General features: G+C 42.5%; 1 protein-coding gene across 1 annotated transcript; it reads right to left on the reverse strand.

The window, feature by feature from the left end:
• Positions 1-244: 244 nt before the first annotated feature.
• RNF7 (ring finger protein 7) lies at positions 245-19,500 on the reverse strand. The gene is made up of 3 exons (XM_073625640.1): positions 19,258-19,500; positions 9,718-9,765; positions 245-670 (listed from the first exon to the last, which is right to left on the reverse strand). The coding sequence occupies exons 1-3, from the start codon at positions 19,391-19,393 to the stop codon at positions 552-554; spliced, it is 303 nt and encodes a 100-aa protein (XP_073481741.1). The 5' UTR covers positions 19,394-19,500; the 3' UTR covers positions 245-551.
• Positions 19,501-26,317: the final 6,817 nt, after the last annotated feature.

A 26,317-nucleotide genomic window follows, 5' to 3' on the forward strand; every position in this document is an offset into this window, starting at 1 on the left:
AAAAGCCTGACGAAGAGCGAGTTGTGCTCGGAACTGTACAGTGGCTTGCTTATATTTTGAAACAATTAATGGATTAATTTTTCAGTAAAAGGACACTTTTTGGCATCAAGCATCGTTCCATGTGTTTTTTCTATATATATATATATATATATATATATATATATATATATATATATATATATATATATATATATATAATAAATGCAAAATCAGATTACTACCAAAATGCTGAGGCAAAACCAAATCTAATACATTAACTTTATTCCGCTTCCAAATCAATTGATTTTGAGTCCACACCTGCATGCACTTACATCAGGGCAATACTTTATCTACCCAGAGGTCTTTTCTTTCAGATACAAATTTAGACAGAGCATCCACTTAACCCCTCCATACACAACTATTCACGCATATGGACCTCTGGCAACAGAAAACTCCCAGTCACATGCAGGAAAACTGTATAATTGTCTTCTTTTGAAAGCACAAACAAGCCAACCACAATCAAATGGCTCTTCTAAGCCAGGACAGGTCTTCTTCTCCAGACACAGAAAGGTTTATTTGCCTATTCTCTGAACCACCCAGTCCTGTTGGCACAGTGGGCATCGGTTGTTCTGCTTCACCCACAGGGACATACAGCAGTTGTGAAACGAATGATTACATTCTCCCCATACCACTGCAAGAGAGCAGAACAAGATTTGCGTTAGCACAGCAGGTAAAATGAAAGTATAAAAGTAAGGTGTGTGGTGAATACACATGATTATTTTACTGAACAACCTAGAAACATTAAGCTTTTACCACCCTTATGTACAGACACCGCCACAAGTCTACACAATAAAAATAGCGTATATAGGAAATAAAAGTATTTAAACATAAACCAAATGGTATTTAATAAGACAATGACAGTAGCTGATCTTTCAAGTAAGATTCAAGATTAAATCATTAATCCCTGTGAGGGACGGAAGAGTTGACTCTTTATAAATCTCATGTAGAGTCACCATATTTCCATTGATGCACTTCAAAAGAAATTGCAAGACAAAATACATACCGTATGCTAAAAATGAACACTTGTCTTGTTCTGCTTTTAAAGTACTCACACAACAAGACTGTTCTGCAATATGAACAATTTAGGAATAAGGATATGAAAATCTGAAAGCAACTGGGACACAGATGAGGCCAACAAATAACCCTACAATGCTAAAGTCATACTGTAAATTGATTAGACCGTTTTAGAGGTCCACAGTTAATGGAGTGACCTTCCACCAGAAACAAAACACTTTACAGCTTTCATATACAGTGGGGAAATTTGATCCCCTACAGATTTTGTATGTTTGCCGACCTACAAAGAAATAAAGGGTCTATAAATGTTATCATAGGTGTATGTTAAATGATAGAGACAGAATATCAACCAAAAATCCAGAAAAAACAAAAGAGATACAAAATGTTATAAACCGAGTTGCAGTTCAGCGAGTAAAACAAATATTTGATCCCCAAGCAAAACACGACTTGGTACTTGGTTGAGAAACCCTTGTTGGCAAGCACAGAGGTAAGACGTTTCTTGTAGTTGGTTACCAGGTTTGCACACATCTCAGGAGGGATTTTGGTCCACTCTTCTTTACAGATCTTCTCTAAATCCTTAAGGTTTCTTGGCTGTCGCTTAGCAACTGGAAGTTTCAGCTCCCTCCATACATTTTCTATAGGATGAAAGTCTGGATACTGGCTAGGCCACTCCATGACCCTAATGTGCTTCTTGAGCCACTCCTTTGTTGCCTTGGCTCTATGTTTTGGGTCAATGTCATGCTGGAAGACCTGTCTTTAGTTTTCTGGCTGAGGGAAGTAGATTCTCATCCAAGATTTTACAATACATTGCCCCTCATTGCAGCAAATTCGACCTGTACCTTTAGCAGAGAAACAGCTCCAAAGCATAAGGTTTCCACATCCATGTTTGACCGTAGGGATGGTGTTCTTAGGGTCATAGCATTTTTCTTCCTCCAAATACAGCGAGTCGAATCAATGCCAAAGAGCTCAATTTTTGTCTCATCTGACCACAGCACTTTCTCCCAATCCTTCTCAATCATTTAGATATTCATTGGCAAAACTTCAGATGGGCCTGTACATGTGCCTTCTTGAGGAGGGGGACATTGTGTTACCAATGGCTTGTTTGGAGACTGTGGTCCCAACTACCTTGAGATCATTCACAAGCTCCTTCCATATAGTTCTGGGCTGGTCCCTCATTTTTCTTATGATCATCCTTACCCAATGAGGCGAAATCTTGCTTAGGGCTCCAGACCGAGGGCGATTGATGGTTATTTTTTTTTATTCCTCCTTCTCACGAAGCTTCTTGCCGATGAGCCCATTCCAACTTTGTGCAAGTTTACAATCTTGTCCCTGATGTCTGACAGCTTTTTGGTCTTGGCCACGATGGTGAGGTTTGAATGGAAAGATTCTGTGGACAGGTGTCATTTATACACATAAAGAGTTGGCGTTATGAGCACCTTCTTAAATTGACAGAACTAATCTGTGTATCATATGGGCACAAACTGTAGCCAGTCTGTGGGATCCAGAATTATTGTTGGTTGGTAGGGGATCAAATACTTATTTTACTCACTGAACTGCAATTCAATTTAGAACATTTGTATCGTGTTTTTTTTTTTGGTTCATATTCTGTCTCTATAATTTAAAATACACCTATGATAAAAATTACAGACCCTTCATTTCTTTGTAAGTGGGCAAACTTACAAAATCTGCAGGGGACCAAATACATTTTTTATTTATTTATTTATATTTTACAGTGGGGAACACAAAAGTAAGAAACACCACCACAAACCTTTGCATAGTTAATACATTTTCTTGGGTTATCGTTTTTTTTAACCTGTTGCTGACTGCTCCATGTACATTTACTGCGGGGCTGCGTCTCCTCTGCTTAGAATCATGTACAGGTACGAGACTCTGGGTCTGTGACATGCACATGCGTAACCCCTTCCCTGCCAGTGTCATTAGTACAGTGACAGTGCATTTTTTTTAGCATTGATCACTGTATTAGTGTCACCGAACCCAAAAAAAAAAAAAAAAAAAGAAGAAGAAGAAGAAGGTATCAAACAAGTCACTTAGCGCCCAAACTGTCCACCGCAATGTTGCAGTCCCACTATAAGTTGCTGATCGCCGCCATTACTAGTAAAAATAAATAAATAAAAATAAATTTACAAACTATGGGATATTTTTTATGGCGTTTTTATTGACGCTATAACTTTTGCACAAACCAACCATACGCTTATTGGGATTTTTTTTTTTTTTTTTTAACCAAAAACATGTAGGAGAATACATATAGTCTTAATTTATGAAGAAATTAGATTTTTTTTTTTACATAGCAAAAAGTAAAAAATATTAGTTTTTATCAAAGTTGGTCTTTTTGTTTATAGCACAGAAGATAAAAACCAGAAGTGATTGAATACCACCAAAAGAAAGCTCTATTTGTGGGAAAAAAAAAATAAGAAAAAAGGACATCAATTTTATTTGGGTACAATGTTGCACGACCGCACAATTATCAGTTAAAGTACCACAGTGCCGTATTGCAAAAAATGGCCTGGTCATGAAAATGGGGGGGGGGGGGGGGGTAAAACCTTCCGGAGCTGAAGTGGATAAAGTGGTTGTAAAGCCTCAAGGTTTTTCACCTTTATGCATTAAGGTGAAAAACCCTGGGCTGCAGCTCCCCCCAGACCCCCACTTTTTCTTACCCAAGCCTGATCCAATCCAGGGATGTGCACGAGCGCAGCAGCCACTGTCACTCTCCTCATTGGGCAGATTGAGGACAGCAGGAGCCATTGGCTGCCACTGCTGTCAATCAAATCTAGTGACACGGGAACGAGTCCCACATGGGTGCCCCCCCGGGAAAGCAGCTTTCCGTGGGGGCACCCAAAGAAGAGGGGGCATGGAGCGCCAGCGGGGCACCCAAAAAGAAGAGGGTTGGGGCTGCTCCAAAACGATTGCACAGAGCAGGAAAGTATAGGCATGTTTTTTGGGTTTTTTTGGTTAAATTAAATTGACAAACACCACAAGGGTTTATAACCCCTGTAAGATTTGTTAGGAAATATAGCAGAAGGGAAGAGTAAAGTGTTAAAGTGGACCTGCACTCAAAAAAATTACATTTGGAAATGTAAATTGTGCTTAAAGCAGTAGTAAACTGTAGCAAAAAAAAAAAAAAAAAAAAAAAATATATAAGGGCCCCGTGCAGTTCATAATACTAGCACATTATGACACTTAGCTGAAAATGAAGCCTTGCAGTGGCGAGGTCACCGCTGTAAGCGCTTCCATCCCAACCCAGTCTTCCTTCCAGGTTCACGGGCTTCGGTCGTATGACTGGTAGAGCTGCGATGAGGTCACTCCCACACATGTGGGCAGGAGTCAACGTTTATAGCACAGGGCTCTGCGGGAATGGCACGGAAAGGACGTTCCTTCAGAGCGCATGCGCTGGGGACATCACCGGCTGCTTCTAAAGTAAATATCTCCTAAACTGTGCACACTTAGGAGATATTTACTGTACCTATTAGGTAAGAATCAACAAAGGGTGTTTACTTCAACTTTAAGCAATATCTTGAAAAATATATCCTTTGTCTTGACTTATGCTTGAAAATTTCCAGGGCACTTCCTGGTATAGACATGTGCCTAGGCACCCCTTCACCTACTGTGTCATAACTGTACATCTGCAGTATGAGATCTAAGGTACTGCTGCCTATGACTGCTAGTTTTGGCAGCATTGTAGTGAGATTTGGTGGCATTACTGTTCTCCTTGCTGGAGGCTGTGAGATGAGGAAGTAAAATCCTGTCTCTACCAAGATGGTTGCCCCCACTCAGACATGAGGCAGAACAATGCAAGTCAAGCCAGTAATAGGAAAAACAGGTGCATAGTCATATGCCCCCCACCTGTTTTTTTTTTCTCAAGCTCAGTACCTCTCCAATTACCCTGACCTCTGTGCTGTCCTTTCCCAAAGGCTTCTCTAGAAACTGGAGCGCCACAGTACCCACAGAGCAATACTTCTGTTCTGTGCTCTCTAGCTCCTGCCCTTTTAAGTATGAAAATTAGTCACTGTAAATTGTGGCCCATAGACTTCCATGAAGAGGATAGGTCCAGTTTTTGGAAAGCTGTACCTGGGAACAGACAGACTGAAGTCAAGTATGCTTAACACTTTTACACTTGCCTCTGGATGTCCTTTCCATAGCAATTTCCTGGAGAGCTCCTTTAATATTAAGGGACATCTTCGACCAGTTATCCTAAGCTATTCCAATAAACAAAAATCTGAAGACCAGTATAGGAAACCTTGAGCTTATTTGAATGTTCAATATCGTTTTAAACAAAATGAAATCTGGTGGGTTCAATCACCCACTGGAGTTTAATATTTTTGAGGGACACCAGTAGTGAGCTCTACAGGTTTTGGGTGTTGCCATTCTTCCTGCTAAACCCTCTATACCAAAAAAATCCAGCAGATAGAAAGGGATCCCTCAACAACAGCCACAGCAGGCAAGCAGACCTGAAATTCAGATGGAGATCCCACCTCTGGGGTCTTTGAGAGATATAAGAAACAGTGAGAGGATTTAACTCTACAGCTGCTCCAAAAACTGAAGACTGGGAAAACGGTTTCTGCATGAAAGGCCCCTCAGGAGTTATGTAGAAAACAATTTCAAGATTATTTTAGAACACGTAGAAAACTGCAATACCATGCAACAAATCGGTTTTAATCAGTAAATTCAATTGGTTGTTGATTGATTTGTTGTTTGAATGTTATGATGAACTGCAAACACAGCACTATGAACTTATTTTTTCCCCCCAGTTTTAGACAGTGTAGAGAGATTAGAACACCTGTCGGGTGTTTATTGCGGTTTGTGTCCCTGTTAGGGAGATTCATCCTCCTTATTTGTCCTAGTGACTGTTAACACCAACAGTGAAAGAAAATCCCACATTTTGAGTGGTCACTAGAAAAATAGAGGGGAAGCTCCAAATGGGGGATACAAGTTCTGGTGACTACCAGGAACGTTCCTCACTCTGAAGGGATATACTGTCACTTCCTGCTGTGGCTATGGGACAGGAAATAAAGAAATAAAACAAACCTGACAGGGATTTGTAACCTCTCATACTCTATCCAAAAATCAATAAAAACAAAGTTTTCCCCTTAAGCTACTTTATTTTTTTTTTTAAATGAAGAATACAAGAGAATACTGTTCATAAGTTTTTCAAGTTTAGAGATCTTTGGCTGCACAGCCCCTGAATGTACAAACCATGCTCTTTTAAGAGACTTAGCTACCAGTGATAATTCCCTCTTAAGAGACCAAAGAGATTACAAGAAAAGACTATGGTAATCCTTGGCAGTCCCTGACCCCATTCTCCTGATGTAGTATATCTTATGTATAGTACATGGTAATAGTGTGCCAACTGCCAGGGCAATGGTGCTTTTCAAGGTAAATGAACAAGTTTTTTCTGAAACTATATAGATTGCTAGTATGAAACAAACGTTTTTGTACCCAAAATGTTATAATCTACTTGGATACATTTAAAGTGGAACTATAGGCAAAACTTTTTGTTTCCCCATTTTAGATAGATTACAGGAGGATTATAACCCTGCAAGGTTTATTTTTGTCATCTGTGTCCCATTGGGGAGATTTACGTTCACTTCCTGTGCCATAGCCAAAACAGGAAGTTAGATGAAATCCCTGCAAATTAAAGGAATCTCTTGGGGACCCCCATTGGAAGATTTCCCCCCTATTTCTTTTCTGGGGACAACCCAAAATTTGGGATTTTCTTTTACTTTCAATGATAATGGTCAGGAAAATTAGAGGGTGAATCTCCCTAAGCACAGACAGCAATATAAACCTGACAGGTTTTCTAATCCAAGTCCATTCTATCCAAAACTAAAAGGATTTGCCTTTAGTTATACTTTATTATTATTATTATTCAGTAGTAATGGGTAGACAGCAGGGTTGCATGGTGCTTTTCATTAAGTGGTTCATTTTAGAGTGGACACAGTGAAAACATTTCAGATAATGTGAAAGTGTAATATTTGTGTTTTTTCCCCTCTGAAAAACTTTTACCAAGTCAGCTTTGTTTAGGCATTATACAGGTTCAACATCTACTTTGCTAATAGTAAGATGCTGTTGCACGAGTAACACATTTGTGTCCTGTAGCTTGTATATTCTTGGTTTTATACTCATGTAGATCAGCACCCTACTACTACCTCTCACTTGTCATAGTTATAATGTACAGTCTTGTGTGCAGGATATTTTTCTTTCTCCTACTGCACAGTGGGTCAGGTCAGGAATTTCTACATTCACGCTTGTAACAATAAAGACAGGTCCAGATTAACTATGTGAGGACACTAGGTGTGCTACACATGTCCCAAAAACATCAAAGTAAATAGGGCTTGTATGGCACTTCTAGTCCTTCTGCCCCGCACCCCCCCCTCCCCAAAAAAAATCTCAACTCTAAGGCTAGGTGCACGCTGCTGCGATCTGACCTCTCAGTGTGATGTGGTGCAACTTGGAAGCTACTTTGAAGTGGTTTGCATATTCTACGGTGCCAAACTTGTGCTGGAATCGCACCAAAGTAGTACAGGAACCTTTTCCAAAATAGCGCCGTGCTGAGTTGCACTGATGTGAACGGGCACCATCAAAAACAATGTGACTTTCAATGCCATGCAATTCTGTGCATTTCGCATCTGAAATTGCACTAGTGTGATCAGAGACTTAGTAAAAGCCAAGAGCCAGGAGAACAGTAGATACAAAACAACAATACCCTGTAGCTCTCCATTTCTGATCTGTACTAGGGTTGATTTACTAAAACTGGAGAGTGCAAAATCTGGTGCAGCTGTGCGTGGTAGCCAATCAGCTTGTTCAATTAAACTTTGACAATAAAATCTGGAAGCCGACTGGTTATTGGCACAGTGCGCTGTCAATCATAATAATGGCAGGGGATCAGCGCTCGGCATTCTCGTATACTATACCTGACACCACGGGAGATCCCCGCTGTGTCATACAACTGATTGCTGATAATACCCGCTCTGCACTGGTGGTCCCTGACAAGCGGCACTGGTGGTCCCTGATTGGTGGGCACTGATGAGCTGCACTGGTTTGCATTTATAATAAATGTATTAAAATTTTAATTTATTTAACCACTAGCCGACCAGTGCACAACGATGTACGGTTGGGCAAATGGGTGTACAGGTACGTCCCCTTTAAATCGCAGCATTCTGGGCGCACACTATCCGGCCGCGTACTCCGTGACCGCAGGTCCTGCGGACTCAATGTCTGCGATCGTGTCACGGAGCGGAAGAATGGGGAGATGCCTTTGTTAAACCAGGCATTCCCTGTTCTGCCTAGTGAACTGACAGGGATCTACTGCTCCCTGTCATGTCAGTGGAAGACCATCCCCCCACAGTTAGAATACACTTAACCCCTTGATTGCCCCTAGTGTTTAACCCCTTCCCTGCCAGTGTCATTTACACAGTAATCAGTGCATTTTTTTTTTTTTTTTTTAAGCACTGATCGCTGTATAAATGACAGTGGTCCAAAATGGTGTCAAAAGTGTCCGATGTGTGCCATAATGTTGCAGTCACAATAAATTAAAAAAATAAAAAAATAATAATAAAAAGCAGATTGCCAGCATTACCAAATAAAATAATAAAAATGCCATAAATCTATTCCCTATTTTGAAGACGCTATAACTTTTGCGCAAACCAATCAATATACGCTTATTGCGATTTTTTTTTTACCAAAAATATGTAGAAGAATACGTATCGGCCTAATATGAGAAAGAATTGTTTTTTTTAAATATTTTTTGGGGATATTTATTATAGCAAAAAGTACAAAATAATGCTTTTTTTTCTCAAAATTGTTGCTTTTTTTTGTTTAAAAATTAAAATCACAGAGGTGATCAAATACCACCAAAAGAAAGCTCTATCTGTGGGGAAAAAAAAAAGCATTGATTTTGTTTGGGTGCAACGTTGCAGGACCGCGCAATTGTCAGTTAAAGCGACGCAGTGTCATATCGCAAAAAGTGCTCTGGTCCGGAAGGGGGTAAATTCTTCCGGGGCTGAAGTGGTTAATGCATTAAATATTATATTAAAATGCTTTGCATTTATAAGGCTATAACCTATCATACTGTGTGTTAGGTATGGCTTGCTGGCTGCAGAATGAGGAGTGTGATTTATGTTGAAGTGGGCGAGTTCAGATTTAAATGTACAAGCCTAGTGTACCTCCCACTTTCACTCCCATCCCAAGGATTCATGGGAAATGTAGTCCGATTACAATTAGGGGGAGAGAAGAGGATATGATGCAATCCCTGTTCTAAGAGATTCTCCCTGTCAGAAAAGATGAAGCATTTTTTTGTATCACAAAAGCTGACTTCCTGAAAATTTAAATCAGGCAGATCTCTTAAACGGTAAGTCATTTCACAAAAGGTAATAACTTTTGTGTGTGTGGGGGAGATTTTTTGAAAATCCCGGAGTCCTGCTTTAAAATAAAAAATGACTGGAAGCTGGTGATGCAGGTTCCTAATCATGTCATTAACATACATGACAGCCAATCACAGTGATTATATGACCGTAAAGCCCATTTATGCTGCCAACATTACAAACTTTGGAAGGGCCACCTCTGACTGGCTGTACAGAGTTAATGATTCTGAGAATAGTCAATTTTAAAGCACCGTCTGCTATGCTTTACCAGTAAACAATGACATACCTACACAGTCCTCCTGCTTGTTCTCAGCTTGGCAGCGCAGGCACGCATCTAGAAATAGGACACACAAAGTTACATTTTGTATGGTATGTTTATAATCAGCATAATGCACAAAAACGCAAGCATAGACCACATGTACGTGGGAAGGGGGAGTCCAATCCTGTGTCAGCTAACATTTAAAACAGGAGCAAGTGGTAAAGTATTTGCCCATTACACCCACACTTATGGGGTTACACTGCCGCTCTCCAGTATATATAGTATAATGTATATTTTAGAGAGTATAGAAGGCTCATATTCAGCAGTACACCCTGGGCTGACAACTGCTTTTGTCAATAATCATGGACAACCTCCAGGATCGGGGACAAACCTCACCAGCTAAGGGTGCTATAAAGATTTCAAGAAACTATATACAGCACCCTCCTGACCCTTCCCACCAGCCATAATCTGCCTGAATTACATAGAGCAGCACAGAGACCCAGGGATGACAAACTTTTCTCTTTTTTACAAATGTCATTGGCTTGTTTATAAAGGAGGGGAAAGAGGAACAAGGTAAAGGCAAATACAAGCAAAATTGAGCTTTACATATTTAGTGTGGGAGCTCTTGCCATAATTTGTAATAATGTACAGCATGCTTGTACAGTGCATCCGGAAAGTATTCACAGCACATCACTTTTTTCCACATTTATGTTATAGCCTTATTCCAAAAAAACAAAACAAAAAGCCCACCACCCACAGTTAACAGTGCATGTCAGAGCACAAACCAAGCCATAAAGTCAAAGGAATTTTCTGTAGACCTCCGAGACAGGATTGTATCGAGGCACAGATCTGGGGAAGGGTACAGACAAATTTCTGCAGCATTGAAGGTCCCAATGTGCACAGTGGCCTCCATCAACCATAAATGGAAGTAGTGGAAACCACCAGGACTCTTCCTAGAGCGGGCCGCCGGGCCCAACTGAGTGATTGGGGGGAGAAGGGCCTTAGTCAGGGAGGTGATCAAGAACCTGACGGCAACTCTGACAGAGCTCCAGCATTTCTCTGTGGAGAGGAGAACCTTCCAGAAGAACAACCATCATGTGTCATGTTTAAAAGAAACCACGTACCGCTCATCACCTGGCCAATACCACCCCAACAGGGAAGCATGGTGGTGGCAGCATCATGCTGTGGGGATGTTTTTCAGCGGCAGGAACCAGGAGACTAGTCAGGATTGAGAGAAAGATGAATGCAGCAATGTACAGAGACATCCTTAATGAAAACCTGCTCCAGAGCATTCTGGACCTCAGAATGGGGTGAAGGGTCATCTTTCAACAGGACAATAACCCTAAGCATGCAGCCAAGATAACAGAGTGGCTACCTGATGGAGCTTGAAGAAGTCCTGCAAAGAAGAATGGGAGAAACTGCCCAAATATAGGTGTGCCAAGCTTGTAGCCTCATACTCAAATAGACTTGAGGCTGTAATTGGTGCTTCAAAAAGTATTGAGCAAAGGGTGTGAATACTTATGTACATTTGATTTTTTTTGCAAATTTATTAAAAATAAAAAGATTTCAAGCTTCTTTCACGTTGTCATTATGGGGTATTAAAGAATTGGAGGAAAATAATGACTTTAATCCATTTTGGAATAAGGCTGCAACATAACAAAATGTGGAAAAAGTGAAGCACTGAATACTTTACGGATGCATTGTACATTATAGCAGACAAACATCTCAGTTTCTCAGTGACAGGTCCGCCATTGTATGTTGTGGCTCATTCTTCTAGCCCCCTAAGGCTCGGTTCAGACTGTTGCAACATAGGATCAGACGTGAGACCCCAAGTTGGATGAAATGTCAAATGCAATGGATATACAGAATTTAACAGCGCTAGTGGAAGGTGTCAAATGTGAACACAATTAAAGTGCAAAGTGAAATAAACAAATACTAAATAATGAATAATAGTACAATAAGTATGAATAAAGTGCCAAGTGTTTCCAACGATAATTCAAGTATCCAGGTTGAAGAGAGTTACAGAGAACACACTCAAAGAATACACTCCCCTCTCGTGACCCCACTCACCAGAGCTAATGGACCCTCATGGGGTTAATGGCGCTACCTGTGTCCCGAAACGTGATCTATCAGGTCACTCTTTATATGGCTAAGGGAACTCCACGAATAGTTGGATCAGTGTGGTGTGAGAACACACCTACACCCTGCATAAAAGGTAAGTAAATGTAAAGGAAGACCTGTACGAGGACAAATCTCTAACTGGTAATACAAGAGGAGGAGTCCACAATGGTGGTCTTAGTTACACCAATACATTTTTAAAAATTAATACATAATATTTAACCAGTGATAATAGTGAATCCAAACTCGTATTAATCCACAATACTAAAAACATAAGTGCAGAATTAATCATAAGTGAAAACTCTATATGTATAACCTTAATATTGTAAATTGTCCAAACACCAACAGGTGATATAAAACATATATGTGCTCCAAAACTATTAAATTGGGTGTAGCAAAAAAAAAAAAAAAAAAAAAAAAAAAACTGGATCTCAATTGTTTCATAGCCAACCCATGATGGCTAGTCTTAGATACAAGAATAAAATAATTGAGTGAATGGTATTCTCATGAAAAAAGACCAGGGCTGGAGTTGAACATGTACTAGGAGCTGACCTACATGTATTGCAACCACCAGCCTGGTATTGGGTGGGCCCAGTACCAAGTGTGGACGAAAAAACAGGCGAGTATACACAGAGGTAGAATCTACTCAAAAAGTGCATGTGCATCCAAATAAGTAAATTAAAGAATTATTCCTTCAGTGATATGGCAAGAGTATCTATAAAGGATGTATAATACTATGTGCGTAAAAATCACCAAAAAAAATTATATATAAAATCTAGATGTCTGACCTTTTAATGAGTATATAATAATAATACAAGTGCATGTGCTTATAGCCCATACGCGTTACATCCAGAGAGAAAAAATAAACATAAGAGATAAAAATTATTAAAAAAAATATAGTAATAATTAACCACTTCACAACCCGCCCATAGTCAAATGACGGCCTGAGATGGGATCTCCCATCCTGGGTGGCCGTCATATGACGTCCTGGGCTTCCCGGCCGTCTAGGGGGCGCACGCGCGATTGCCCGTTAACCGAACAGGACCGTGGATCTGTGTGTGTAAACACACAGATCCACGTCCTATCAGGTGAGAGGAGACCAATCTGCGTTCCCAGTACAGAGGAACACCGATCGGTCTCCTCCCCTTGTGAGTCCCCACCCCCTACAGTTAGAATCACTCCCCTAGGAAACACATTTAACCCCTTGTCTCCCCCTAGTGGTTAATCCCTTCCCTGTCTGTCACATTTATACAGTAATCAATGCAATTTTATAGCATTGATCACTGTATAAATGTGAATGGTCCCCAAAATGTGTCTGCCATAATGTCGCAGTCACAAAAAAAAAAAAAAAAAAAAAAAAAAAAGCCATAAATCTATCCTGTATTTTGTAGACGCTATAACTTTTGCGCAAACCAATCAATATACGCTTTTTGCGATTTTTTTAACAAAAAATATGTAGAAGAATATGTATCGGCCTAAACTGAGGAAAAAAAATTTGTTTTCTTTTTAAATTGGGATATTTATTATAGTAAAAAGTTAAAAATATTGTGTTTTTTTCAAAATTGTCACTCTTCTTTTGTTTATAGCGCAAACAATAAAAACCGCAGAGGTGATCAAATACCACCAAAAGAAAGCTCTATTTGTGGGGAAAAAAAAAGGACATCAATTTTGTTTGGGTACAACGCCGCACGACCGCGCAATTGTCGTTTAAATTGCGACAGCGCTGAAAACTAAAAATTGGTCTGGGAAGCAAGGGGGTGAAAATGCCCTGTATTGAAGCGGTTAAATAAAGTCCAGACTCCAAGTATATATGGGTGAGAACTACAATACAATCCAGTTATACATTAATAAAATAATGTGATGGGGATGACCGAAATCCTCATAAGTGACTCCAGTGCTTGCAAAGGTATCCAGGTGACTTTAAGTGCTCCCCCTCAAGGGTCCCCACTCACCGCATCCCATCACCCCTACAGGGGTAATGCGTATGGTTGTTGTGTTCTGAGGTACCCGTCCACCGGGGTATGTGCTCTGTAGATCTCCAGCCGGGTTCCTTGGATTCCTGGTAACTGGGACATGACCAATAGGTTGTACACCTCATAAAAAATAAGGATAGGCTCCCATAGTGTAGTAGTGTTTGTAGTTCATCCGTTTATTAAAAACAATGGCATACACAAAATAATGATAAAAATGTAGCATAGCGGTATACGGCCACCAAGCAGCTGCTGGTGTCAAGCCGCAAGTGAAAAAACACAAGGAAAACCCGAGATATGGAGCAGCAGCGGCCCGCTGCGTTCCAACCTCTCGAGTTCCGGATAGTGACATAATGTGCTTGGCTCCGTCAATGACAAAACGCGTACGACGGAGCCACGCACATTATGTCACTATCTGGAACTCGAGAGGTTGGAGCGCAGGTGGAACGCAGCGGGCCGCTGCTGCTCCATATCTCGGGTTTTCCTTGTGTTTTTTCACTTGCGGCTTGACACCAGCAGCTGCTTGGTGAGCGTATACCGATACGCTACATTTTTATCATTTTTTCATGTATGCCATTGTTTTTAATAAACGGATGAACTACAAACACTACTACACTATGGGAGCCTATCCTTATTTTTTATGAGGTGTACAACCTATTGGTCACATCCCAGTTACCAGGAATCCAAGGAACCCGGCTGGAGATCTACAGAGCACATACCCCGGTGGACGGGTGCCTCTGAACACAACAACCATATGCATTACCCCTGTAGGGGTGATGGGATGCGGTGAGAGGGGACCCTTGAGGGGGAGCACTTAAAGTCACCTGGATACCTTTGCAAGCACTGGAGTCACTTATGAGGATTTCGGTCATCCCCATCACAATGTTTGATTAATATATAACTGGATTATATTGTAGTTCTCACCCATATATACTTGGAGTCTGGACTTTATTTAATTATTACTATATTTTTTATCTCTTCTGTTTATTTATTTTTTCTCTCTGGATGTAACACGTGTGGACATTTATGTTTATATGGGCTATAAGCACATGCATTTGTATTATTATATACTCTTCAAAAAGAGCAGACATATAGGATATATATATATATATATATATATATATATATATATATATATATATTTATTTTTTTTATTTTTTTTTTTTTTTTTGTGATTTTTATGCAATTTACGCACATAGTATTATACATCCTTATAGATACTCTTGCCATATCACTGAAGGAATCATTCTTTAATTTACTTATCTGGATGCACATAGCACATGCACTTTTTGAGTAGATTCTACCTCTGTGTATACTCACCTGTGTTCACCTGTTTTTTCGTCCACACTTGGTACTGGGCCCACCCAATACCAGGCTGGTGGTTGCAATACATGTAGGTCAGCTCCTAGTACATGTTCAACTCTAGCCCTGGTCTTTTTTCATATAGGTAGTGCTTTAGCCCCACAACCCCATGCTCTTTTTATAACAGGTTATGATCTAGAGCTCTCCTTTTCGGGGGAGTCCTATCAGGGGAGGCAGCTATCCATTATTATATTTTATATTATTTTCCTAAGCGTGGCTGTTTCTTTTAATTTATCAATGGTATCGATCGTTGTTTGGGAGTGGCATGATAGATTATATTATATATTATGAGATATATATATATATATATATATATATATATATATCACACTTCTTTATGTGGTACTACACATCCCCTCCTGACAGAGCCAGGTAGTACTCTAACCAGCATCATGCCCTTTGGGCCTTTAGGTTGAGTTCTAGAGTTTTTGACCCATTTATGATCTGTGGTGGGTTCTTCCACCGGGTAACATCTGTAATGGCGGTTTGACTCACGATTTGTCCAACTACACTCATAGTGGGGGGAGTCTGAGGGTACACAACAGGATTCTCCAGGTATATACCCTAGGTAGTGAACATGTGGAACATTATACACCTTCTTGTACTATGATGATGATGTTGTCTTAGTATGTTTTTTCTTCATTGTTGCCCAGTTTGCTGAGTTCAGATAGTTTTACCAGATAACATCTGGTTTTGCTCTGATTTGAGCACCCGCACTCTCACCTTTTGACGATAGGGGGAGCCTGGGTGAACAACCTGTTCAGCCCTTATACTGGACAATATGTCTTTATAATATTTGATTTTGCATATGTGCTATATACTATGTATGCAGTGTATCACTTTCTAATGCTAATCATTGTTACATATACCCTCAAGGGTAAATGTAAGGACCATCAAGGACATCGATGTCCTTGATCATGCCCTGGAGGAGGGGCGAAACGCGTCGACGCATTTCCGGTTTTATGTACCAGTGACGCAACTTCCAGTACCTGTGGAACGCATGCTGCAGATGCGAACCCAGAACACACCGATGCCTGTTTTTCCAAGTCGTCTCGTGAGTGGCGTTTTGTTAATGCACATTTACCCAGTGCCGGTAGTACTTCACTATATGCCTTTTTCTCTCTTTTAAATATATATCGTCCTCGGTGGTCCGTATGCAAACCGTTTGTGGGAGCCCCTCTGACCTTGGATCCATACACTGACTCCATTAAGCGTTTTTTGACCCCTGGACTGCAAAGCTGAGGGTCCATTAGCTCTGGTGAGTGGGGTCACAAGAGGGGAGTGTATTCTTTGAGTGTGTTCTCTGTAACGTAACTCTCTTCAACCTGGATACTTGAGTTATCATTGGAAACACTTGTCACTTTATTATTCATTATTTAGTATTTGTTTATTTCACTTTGCACTTTGTGGTCACATTTAACACATTCCACTAGCTCTGTTAAATTCTGTATAAACATTCCATAAGGTTTTAGCACCTTTGTGGCAGCTGCTGTGGTCTTCACATATATAATTCTTTTTGTAATTTTTTCCATTAGTGCGAGTTTTAGTTTTATCACATATATGTCAAATGCAAGGTTTCCCTATGGGAGCTGTCCTAACTGATACTACACAAAATGCTCTGACTTTAGAAGAGGTTTTTGCACTACTTTGGTCTGACTTGGGTGCAATTTTAGCCTTGTACAGGCTCCTAAATAACATCCAAGTCGGAAGGAGATCACAGAGCAAAGTCGCTGCAGCAGTATGACCCAAGCCTAAAGGTAGCCATACACAGCTTGATTTTCTCAGTGAATGAGAAAAATTCAATGGATTCCCCCTCCTCACTATGGGGGAATCACCACTGCCAGCCGTTGTATTCAGGTCGCTTTCTAAATAGCCTACCCATGATCGCATCTGATGTTCCGTCAATCATTTTTTATCTAGTTCAACTTTTGTCAAGCTGAGTGGCACTTGCAGCACCCCCCATGGCTCAAATGTCAGCTGATTTAGCGTGAATCTGATGAAATTTAGGCCATAGATTAAGCAATTTAAGCAATTAAGCAAATCGCTTGATTCCCCCCATCAACACAGTCAGTGACAATGGGGGAACCCTCCCACAGTGCTATTGTGTCTTGCCATCAGGGTGCCTTCTCTGCGGGAAAACACAAGGATGCTATAGCTGCTGGTGTCGTGTCACATTCGGCTACCCATCACATTTTGCTACCCTCTGGAGTGCGCATGCGCAACGCCGCCATATGCATTCCAACACTGTTGTAAGACCACTTTGATACAGGGCCCCTTGCGGGCTTGCCACGCTTCGGTCGGCATAATTATAATCGAACTCTGTGTCCACTTGGATGGTGGGGCTTGAACCTGGACTCAGGGGTGTGGCCACAATATTCTGTGCAAGCGCAGATCGCCACAGTGTTAGAACGCATATGGTGGCGTTGCACATGCGCAGTCCAGCGGGTAGCCAAATGTGATGGGTCGCCATATGTGACGCTACCCCGGCACTGATCATTTGGGAAAAAGCGAACAGGATGGTTGTACACAAGTTGATTAATAGATCAACTTGTGCACATCCAGGGTGCTCATACATGGATTGAAATTTGTCCAGGCGACTGCTGAACCAGTTGAATTTCGATCCATGTGGGTCAGCTGAAGTTGCTGAGCCTGGGTTCGCACAGGAATCGCACCACATTCTTGTGCATATCACATTGGATGGACTATTGTCTTTATTCAACCTTACCTACTATGTAACATGCGATGCCTGTGCAGTGCGATTTGAGTCACATTCTGTATGGCTCAAATCACATTGCATCTGCACCAAAATGCAGGACCTTTTTTTTCTTCCACACCTGAATCGCATCACATGGGTGGTGACACCCATGTGACTCTGGCAAACGCACTGCGTTTTGTTTATTTCTGCATGATCACATCACAAGCAAGTACAATGTTTCGGAGTCGCACATGACGATGCCTGATCAAGGGTCCTGTTTGACTCCAAAACGTTGCACTTTCTTGCTTGTGACGTGACCATGCGGAAATAAAAACCATTTAGGACTGAAGATCCGAGGTGTACTGGCAAATATATTCTTGGTGGAATTTATGATCCAGGTCTCCAGCTGGTGGTAGCTACAGCATCCAGTTTCCTAGAGCTTTCCCCAGGCACGCAGTGCGATTAGGGTTGCCACCTCATCCCTTTAAACTCAAACACATATGAATTACAGATCCTGAGGCTAATTTAATGCAGATAAGGCACAAAGTAAGTTTAATTACCACCTTAACAACTTGCCTACAGGGCACTGTCACCCCCTTCCCGCCCAGGCCAATTTTCAGCGCTGTCACACTTTGAATGACAATTGTGTAGTCATGCTACACTGTAACCATGTAAAAAAAAATTATCATTTTCTTCACACAAATAGAGTGATGAGCTCCGGCGCGTTCGCACACTATACATGCAGAGCCCGCCAGGAAGTCGGTGCAGCGCTAATCACAGGCGGTGAGACATTGTCCCGATGAGTGGCTGCAGAGATCGGGAAATGTCTCACTGCCTGTGATTAGCGCAGCGCTGACTTCCTGGCGGGCTCTGCATGTATAGTGTGCGAACACGCCGGAGCTCATCCTTAATGAAGGCTAAAGAGTCTGGCAGAGTTTACAACATTGGAGTGAAGCGAGGGCCATTATTTCAGGCATCGCCTATTGCAGCGATCGTCCCCCCCCCCCCCAAGGGCACTGCATTTGGACTGGCTGCGCCTCCACCTACCCTCCTTGTCCTGCTCAGACCCATGAGGTAGGTGCTCTGTGCTCATTCGGACTCTGCTGCTAGTTTAAGATTCATTGACTATTATTAGCCCATTGGAAGCCATTTAATGATTTCCCAGCATGCACTGGGCCCCCTGCACAGTAAATACACACACACTCTGTGCAGGGGGCCCAGTGCATGCTGGGAAATCATTAAATGGCTTCCAATGGGCTAATAATAGTCAATGAATCTTAAAGTGTGTGTGTGTGTGTGTGTGTGTGTGTGTGTACACACACACTATTATCCCATTCTATGTGAGCTCTGCTGTGTTCCTGTCCCCTGCCCCCCACCCTGTCCTCCCTCCCCCTCTCCTCGGTGGTCGGTGTCCCCTCTCACCCATGACCTGCACCCTGCAGATGGCGCACGTGTCACACTCCACATCCCAGCTCCACATCGCCACCGCGTTCCATTTCTTCAGGGAAAACATCCTGACACCCGTCCTGGAGGCCAACTCCGCCCGCTTATCGGCCATACCTACAGGGGACGGTGCTCGCTTTCACCAATGAGCTCTGCGATTGGAAGGTGAAGACCAATCAGAAACAGGAATAGAAAAGAAGTCCGCCCAAGTGGCAGATATACCGGCCAATCGTGATGATGAAAGCGGAAGCCGTTCAGTCATTGGACGACTAGAGAGCAAAGGCTGCAAAACCGGGAGTGCAGTACACACGAACGTCCAGCAGGTGGAGCGCGTCTCCCGTGAAATCTCCACAATGACTGTGTAGTCTGTCTGTCACAGGGCTCCGGTCATTGCCTGCTCAGCATAGTGTGGCTCCAGAGTATTTTTATTTTTTATTTGTCCCATACATGTAAAAATCTTATTTTTTGGCAATAAAATTACTTAAACCCCCAGAACATTATATATTTTCTGAAAGCAGAGGCCCTGTAAAATGAAAGGTAATAGTTGTACATTTTTATGTCACATGATATTTGCGCAGCTGTTTATTAACCACTTGCCGACCGGCCGCAGTACTGCGGCAGATCAGCTCTATTGTGCAAAACGACGTACCTGTACGTCATTTTGTTTACTAGCCAGCGGGGGCGCGCTGATTGGCCAGAGGGGGAGCCAATCAGCGGGTCGCGATCGCTTCCCAGAGAGACAGGATGTAAACAAGGCAGATTGCCGTTCTGTCAGGTATGAACAGAGAGATCTTGTGTTCTTAAGCAGGAACATACAGTGAGTCCATCCCCCACACAGTAAGCAAGCACCTCCTAGGGACACACTTAACCCTTTGATCGCCCCCCGTGTTAACTCCTTCCCTGCCAGTGTCATTAGTACAGTAACAGTGCATATTTTTAGCACTGATCACTGTGATACTGTCACTGGTTCCCAAAAAAGTGTCACGTAGTGTTTGATTTGTCCGCCACAATGTCGCAGTCCCGCTAAAAATTGCTGATCGCCGCCATTACTGGTAAAATAAAAAAATGTTTTAAAATGCCATAAAAATATCCCATAGTTTGTAGATGCAATAACTTTTGCCGCAAACCATTCAATATATGCTCATTGGGATTTTTTTTACCAAAAATATGCAGCAGAATATATATTGGCCTAAATTGATGAAGAAATTAGATTTTTTTACTTTTTTTTTATTGGGTATGTTTCATAGCAGAAAGTAAACAATATTGTTTTTGTTCAAAATTGTCCCTCTCTTTTTGTTTATAGAGAAAAAAATAAAAAACGCAGAGGTAATCAAATACCACCAAAAGAAAGCTCTATGTGTGGAAAAAAAAAATATATATATATGCGTACAGTGTCGCACGACCACGCAATTGTCAGTTAAAGTAATCGCAAAACATGGCTTCCGATCAGGAAGGGGGTAAAACCTTTCGGGGCTGATGTGGTTAAACACACATTTTCAGGAAATAATATAATAAAATTAATTTAAGTGCACAAACACACAATATAATACCCATATTTGGTTAAAATATAAAAGATGAGGCTGCATCGAGTAAAAACAAACCAAACATTCCATGTCTTAAAATTGCGCACGCCAGCGATATCACCAAAAACTATGGTATGCAAAAATCTTCATAGGTGCCGCTTTAAAAGCTGTTACAGCTCATCCGTTTAGGGTTAACTAGGAGCTCTTTTGCTAGAATTATTGTTCTCACTCTGACATTAGCAGCGATATGTCACACGTGTGCAACCGTGGTTTACATGCGCATGCTCATGTTTGCACAGGTGTGCGGGGCAACGGGGGTTACAGCAATTACATTTTTTTTTCTTTTAATATATTTTACTATAATTTTATTTTTTAAATGTTTTTCTTTCTTTTTTTTTTATTCATTTATTTTTACTTGATTGCTATCACAAGGGGTTAATTCCCTTCACACCATCTAACCAAGCACAGATCAGCTTGGTTAGATGTGTCTCCTGGCTGTACTGGCCAGTAAATGGTGCATCCAAACCCGGAAGTGACATCACTTCCCGTTCAGTGTTTGCATGTGAGATTGAGGAATGGATTTGCCTCGGTCTCACAGAGCTCTTCTTCCCCTAGCTGGCGGTTGTGTTCCCGAGCACCAGTAAGAGCAGGAATGCCTGGGAACCACGGGAGCGGGGGGGGGGGGGGATCAGGGGAGGGGTGCCGGCTCTGTAAAAGTGATCGGTAGCTATAGAGCTGAACTTGTTCTGTAAAGTCGAAGACATTTCCTAGATCCTCTCAGCCGTTTCTTATTGCATTAGAACAATGCTCCTCCACCTTAGTGAGACCAGGGTCTGGTAAACCAGAACCTTCCATGACCCATAAGCATAGTGGGCAAGATTCTAAAAAAATGTATAGGGACACTTTTTTGTCTGTAGGCAGAGTCTCATTTTAATTAGGGGCACGGCATTCATTTGTAGGTGTGACATAGGTGCACACCGCGGCAAAAAGGGGCATGGTTTAACCAGAATATTGGGCGTGGCTTAAATGGGGTGTGGTTAGAGTCCGAGATGAAAGAGGGATGGAGGGAGAAAGAAAGAGATAGAGAGGGAAGGAGAGAGAAAGGGAGAGAAAAAAAGAGAAAGGGAGAAAGAGAGGGGGAGAGAGAGAAAGAGATAGGGAGGGAAGGAGAGAAGGAAGGAGAGAGGAGGAAATAGAGAAAGAAAGAAAGAAAAGGAGGGAGGCCAAACCATGACGGTTGGCAACTATGCGTCCGTAACCATGAATCAGACTCAGTCAGAAGTACAGTTAAATCACACTTGTTTAATAATAATATTATGATTATTATACAGGATTTATATGGCGCCAACAGTTTACGCAGCGCTTTACAATATAAAAGGGAGACAATACAGTTATAATACAATAAAATACAAGAGGATTAAGAGGGCCCTGCTCAGAAGAGCTTACAATCTAATAGGGTGGGGCAGGTGGTACAAAAGCTTGTAACTGTGGGGAATGAGCTGATGGAAGTGGTAGGAGATTAGTTGGACACGTGATAGGCTTTCCTGAAGAGATGAGTTTTCAGGGATCGCCTGAAGGTAGCAAGAGTAGGGGATAGCCGGATAGATGGAGGTAGCGAGTTCCAGAGGATGGGAGAGGCTCTGGAGAAATCCTGGAGACGAGCATAGGAGGAGGAGATGAGAGAGCTTGAAAGCAGAAGGTCTTGAGAAGAGCGGAGAGGTCGATTTGGGTGATATTTGGAGACAAGATTAGTGATGTAGCTCAGGGCAGAGTTGTGAATGGCTTTGTATGTTGTGGTTAGTATTTTGAATTTAATTCGCTGGGTGATTGGGAGCCAGTGTAGGGATTGGAGGAGAGGGTTGGCAGACACTGAGCAGTTGGTAAGGTGGATAAGTCTGGCAGCAGCATTCATGATAGACTGAAGAGGGGATAGTCTATGGAGAGGTAGGCCAATGAGAAGGGAGTTGCAATAGTCAAGGCGAGAGATAACAAGGGAGTGAATGAGGAGCTTGGTGGTTTTATTTGTTAAAAAGGGGCAAATTTTAGAGATGTTATGGAGGTGAATTCTACAAACTTTTGACAACAATTGGATTTCAGGCTGAAATGACAAGTCAGAGTCTAGGATTACACCTAGTACCCTGGCATGAGGGGAGGGACTGATGATTGCATTGTTGATTTTGATGGAAAAGTCATGGAGGGGGGAATGGGCTGGGGGGAATATTAATAGCTCAGTTTTAGAGAGATTTAGTTTAAGGAAGTGGTGCGACATCCATGCTGATATGTCCGTTAGTAAGTTAGTAATGCGAGAGGAGACTGAAGGAGTGAGGTGAGGAGTAGACAGATAGATTTGGGTGTCATCAGCGTATAAGTGGTATTGGAAGCCGTGGGCAGTTATTAAGTGACCAAGGGAGGAAGTGTAGCTAGAGAAGAGAAGGGGTCCAAGAACCAAGCCTTGGAGGACCCCCACAGAAAGGGGCAATGGAGAGGAGGAGACAGTTGTAGGTGACACTGAAGGAGCGCTGTGATAAATCGGCAGAGAACCAGGATAGAGCAGAATCTCGGAGGCCAAGGGAATGTAGTTTATTGAGAAGAAGCGGGTGGTCAACAGTATCAAAGGTAGGTGGGTATCAGTGCTACAGCAAATGTATAAAAATATACACAAAATATAATATGTGCATAAAAGCAGCCAGCACAGTTCGTTAATAACCAAACAAAAATAAATATAGTGCAAAATGCAGCGCTAATTCAAATCAGAAAGTTCATTCAGTAAAGATGAAGAGAAAAATGAATGAAGAACCTTCTGCCAATTCCAATGCGCTAGGAAAGAAAAAGCACTCAACAACCAAGTGTGTCTCAATCTGCTTACCAGATATCGATTGATAATGAGCCTCAAATCAATCACGGGTAGTGTAGGCATCACTCTCCACAGGGCCATACATGGTCTCAAAAGGATCATGTAATTCAATAAGGATATAGCCACCATTCAGAAAATTTCCAAAGTCAGGGCAGGATTCATGGATTAACACCCCTCAGCAATTCAGCATTGCCCATGGACATAAAAAGAAAACCAAAGCGGCAAGAAATAGTGAAACCCATCAAGTAAAAAAAAATAAATTTAATTGTAGTTCACTTACAGGTGTACAGAAGATACAGTCATCCTGCTATAGGTCAAAATTCTGCGGTTCTTAGTGTGCTAAAGGCTGGCTGATGCAAGCACGCTAAGAACCGCGGAATTTTGACCTATATCACTGTTGTACCCTGCCAGGCTGCGCATTACTGCCTTTGGGCAATCACATTTCTTTTAGAAGGCCTCAGATCCATCTTCCTGGCTGGACACAAATTAATCCTTTCTGCAGAATCAATAATCGGGGCAAACAGATACCTGAAAGCCTGGGAGGGCCCTCCAGTATTTCCCCACTGCGAGCCTACCTTTTCTCTGCCTTGAGCTGCTGACCGTCTGCATTACAGACTTATGGCTACCATTTGTGTTCACAATTGCCGGTAACTCCTACCATGTGTCCTTGCAAGGGTATCACTTCTGACTAACTTAACCATAATGGTTACGCAACCTGTTTGCTACACTACTCTCCACACAGATACCGATGATGTTCTCAGCAAACCAAGAGCCTCCCTGAGTTGTGTTTTACTCCTATCTCGGCCCTTGGTACTTTATGTTCTTTTCCTCTTGCTACCCGCCAACGAGGTAAACATGTACACTCGTTCTCCTCTGTAGCTGAGTTTTGTTATTGAGTACTTGGACGCGGGTGCTCAGTGAGACATATCCTGGAGGGACCCCTTGTATCCCTCTATATCCCTTACTATAGATGTGTCATGGCGGATATAACCGTAGTGTCGTGGAATGTTAGAGGACTCCGTGACTCACTTAAACGCACCATGGTGAACTCTGTTCTTAAGCAATACCAACCAGACATTATTTGTTTACAAGAGATTCATATGACCCCAGAGGTCTTGGGCTGTCTGCGCTATCGCTGGGTGGGATATGCATGTGACTCGAAACACACCTCCTACTCGCTTGGAGTGAGCCTTCTGGTACACCGCCAGATTGCATTTGAGGCCTTCACGTGAGAGGTGGATGGTGAGGGCAGGTATATCTTCCTCCATTGTAAAATTTTCCCCTTGAAATGTATGTTAGCCGTTATATATGTGCCGCTCCCCTTCTCCACAATTGTCAGGAAAGAGGCAAGTACCAGTCTCGCCAATATCGCTGCCTTCCTTCACACATGCGCGGTAGAGCGGCACTCCGGCGCATCCCTGGGCACAATACAGCTAAACGGCTAATGCGCGTGCGCAATTCGGCTAAACGGCTAATGTTTTGTGCAATTCAGCGAAACGGCTAATGCGCGTGCGTGATTCAGCGCAATGGCGAACGCGCGTACGCAATAGCGCGCACAACATGAGCATCCCACTGGCCTATAAAAGCCACTCTGTGCCATGACCAGATTGCTGGTTTGTCTTTCAGCTCCCCGTGTGTTTCCTGCTTTGTATCCTGATTCTTGATTACCTGTTGTGACCCAGATTGACCTTGACCTGCTCTGATCTCTACCTGCATCTGACCCTCGGCTTCTCCACTTGCTTACTGTGTTTGCTTACTGTGTTTGACCCTCGGCCTGTCTATAGATATTGCTTCCTGTCTCTAGTGATTGACCCTCAGCCTGCTCTTGGACTTTGCTATTGTCTTCAGTGCTCGGCCCCTAGTCAGTACTAGTCATCAGCCTGCTGACAGACCTGCTAACAGTCTTTGCACTAGACTGTTTTTGCCTATCCAGAGACTTTTACTAGTCAACCCCCGGCCTGTTGTTGGATCAGCTGTTAATCCTCCTTCCTGAGCTTCAGCATCTTCCAGTCCTGCACAGCTCTATCCCTGCCGGTGACCTTCACGCAAGACCTGCCCAGCCTGCTGGTGACTCGGCCTCTTTGTGCCCTTCACCCCCTGTACCATCTCCGGGAGTGGAGTGCGCTTAGTCGCAAGAGGTTACCGCTCTCAGCATCTTGGCCTCGGTGAGTACCCTTATCTGACAGAACAAACCAGCCATGTCAGAGGCCGACAGAGCGGGTTCTCCTCTTGAGGCCCTGTGCCAGCAGGTTGCAGCCCTCACACAAGTCGTCCAGAAATTGCAGGAGGGTTATGTCCAAATGGAGGGTCGTCTTCAGCATCTGTCCGGGTCGCCTGCTCCAGCTGCCGCAGCTCCTATGCCTTCTTCTGGGGTCACCTCGCCTCAGACACAGACCAGCTCTACCGTGGTAACGGCCCTCCCTGAACCCAGGGTTTCTACACCTGAGCGATTTGTTGGCAACCGGAAGAAATTCAGAGCTTTCAAGAACGCCTGCTCCTTGTACCTGGCCCTCCAACCCAGAACTTTTTCTACAGAAGTTGTAAAAGTAGGATTTGTAATCTCCTTATTATCCAAAGAGCCGCAGGCCTGGGCTCATAACCTTATGGAGCAAAGAAGCCCTATACTGAACTCACTGGACACTTTCTTTGAATCTATTTCTCA

The sequence above is a fragment of the Aquarana catesbeiana genome, linkage group LG04, assembly GCF_042186555.1.
Source record: "Aquarana catesbeiana isolate 2022-GZ linkage group LG04, ASM4218655v1, whole genome shotgun sequence".
NCBI lineage: Eukaryota > Metazoa > Chordata > Amphibia > Anura > Ranidae > Aquarana > Aquarana catesbeiana.

Excerpts from the sequence above, each read along its gene's own strand:
- RNF7 (XM_073625640.1), bottom strand. The coding sequence starts at position 19,393 with ATGGCCGATAAGCGGGCGGAGTTGGCCTCCAGGACGGGTGTCAGGATG. Across the intron at positions 9,766-19,257 it reads CTGCAGGGTGCAGGTCATGG|ATGCGTGCCTGCGCTGCCAA; the intron begins GTGAGAGGGGAC and ends TCCTATTTCTAG. Across the intron at positions 671-9,717 it reads CAAGCAGGAGGACTGTGTAG|TGGTATGGGGAGAATGTAAT; the intron begins GTATGTCATTGT and ends GCTCTCTTGCAG.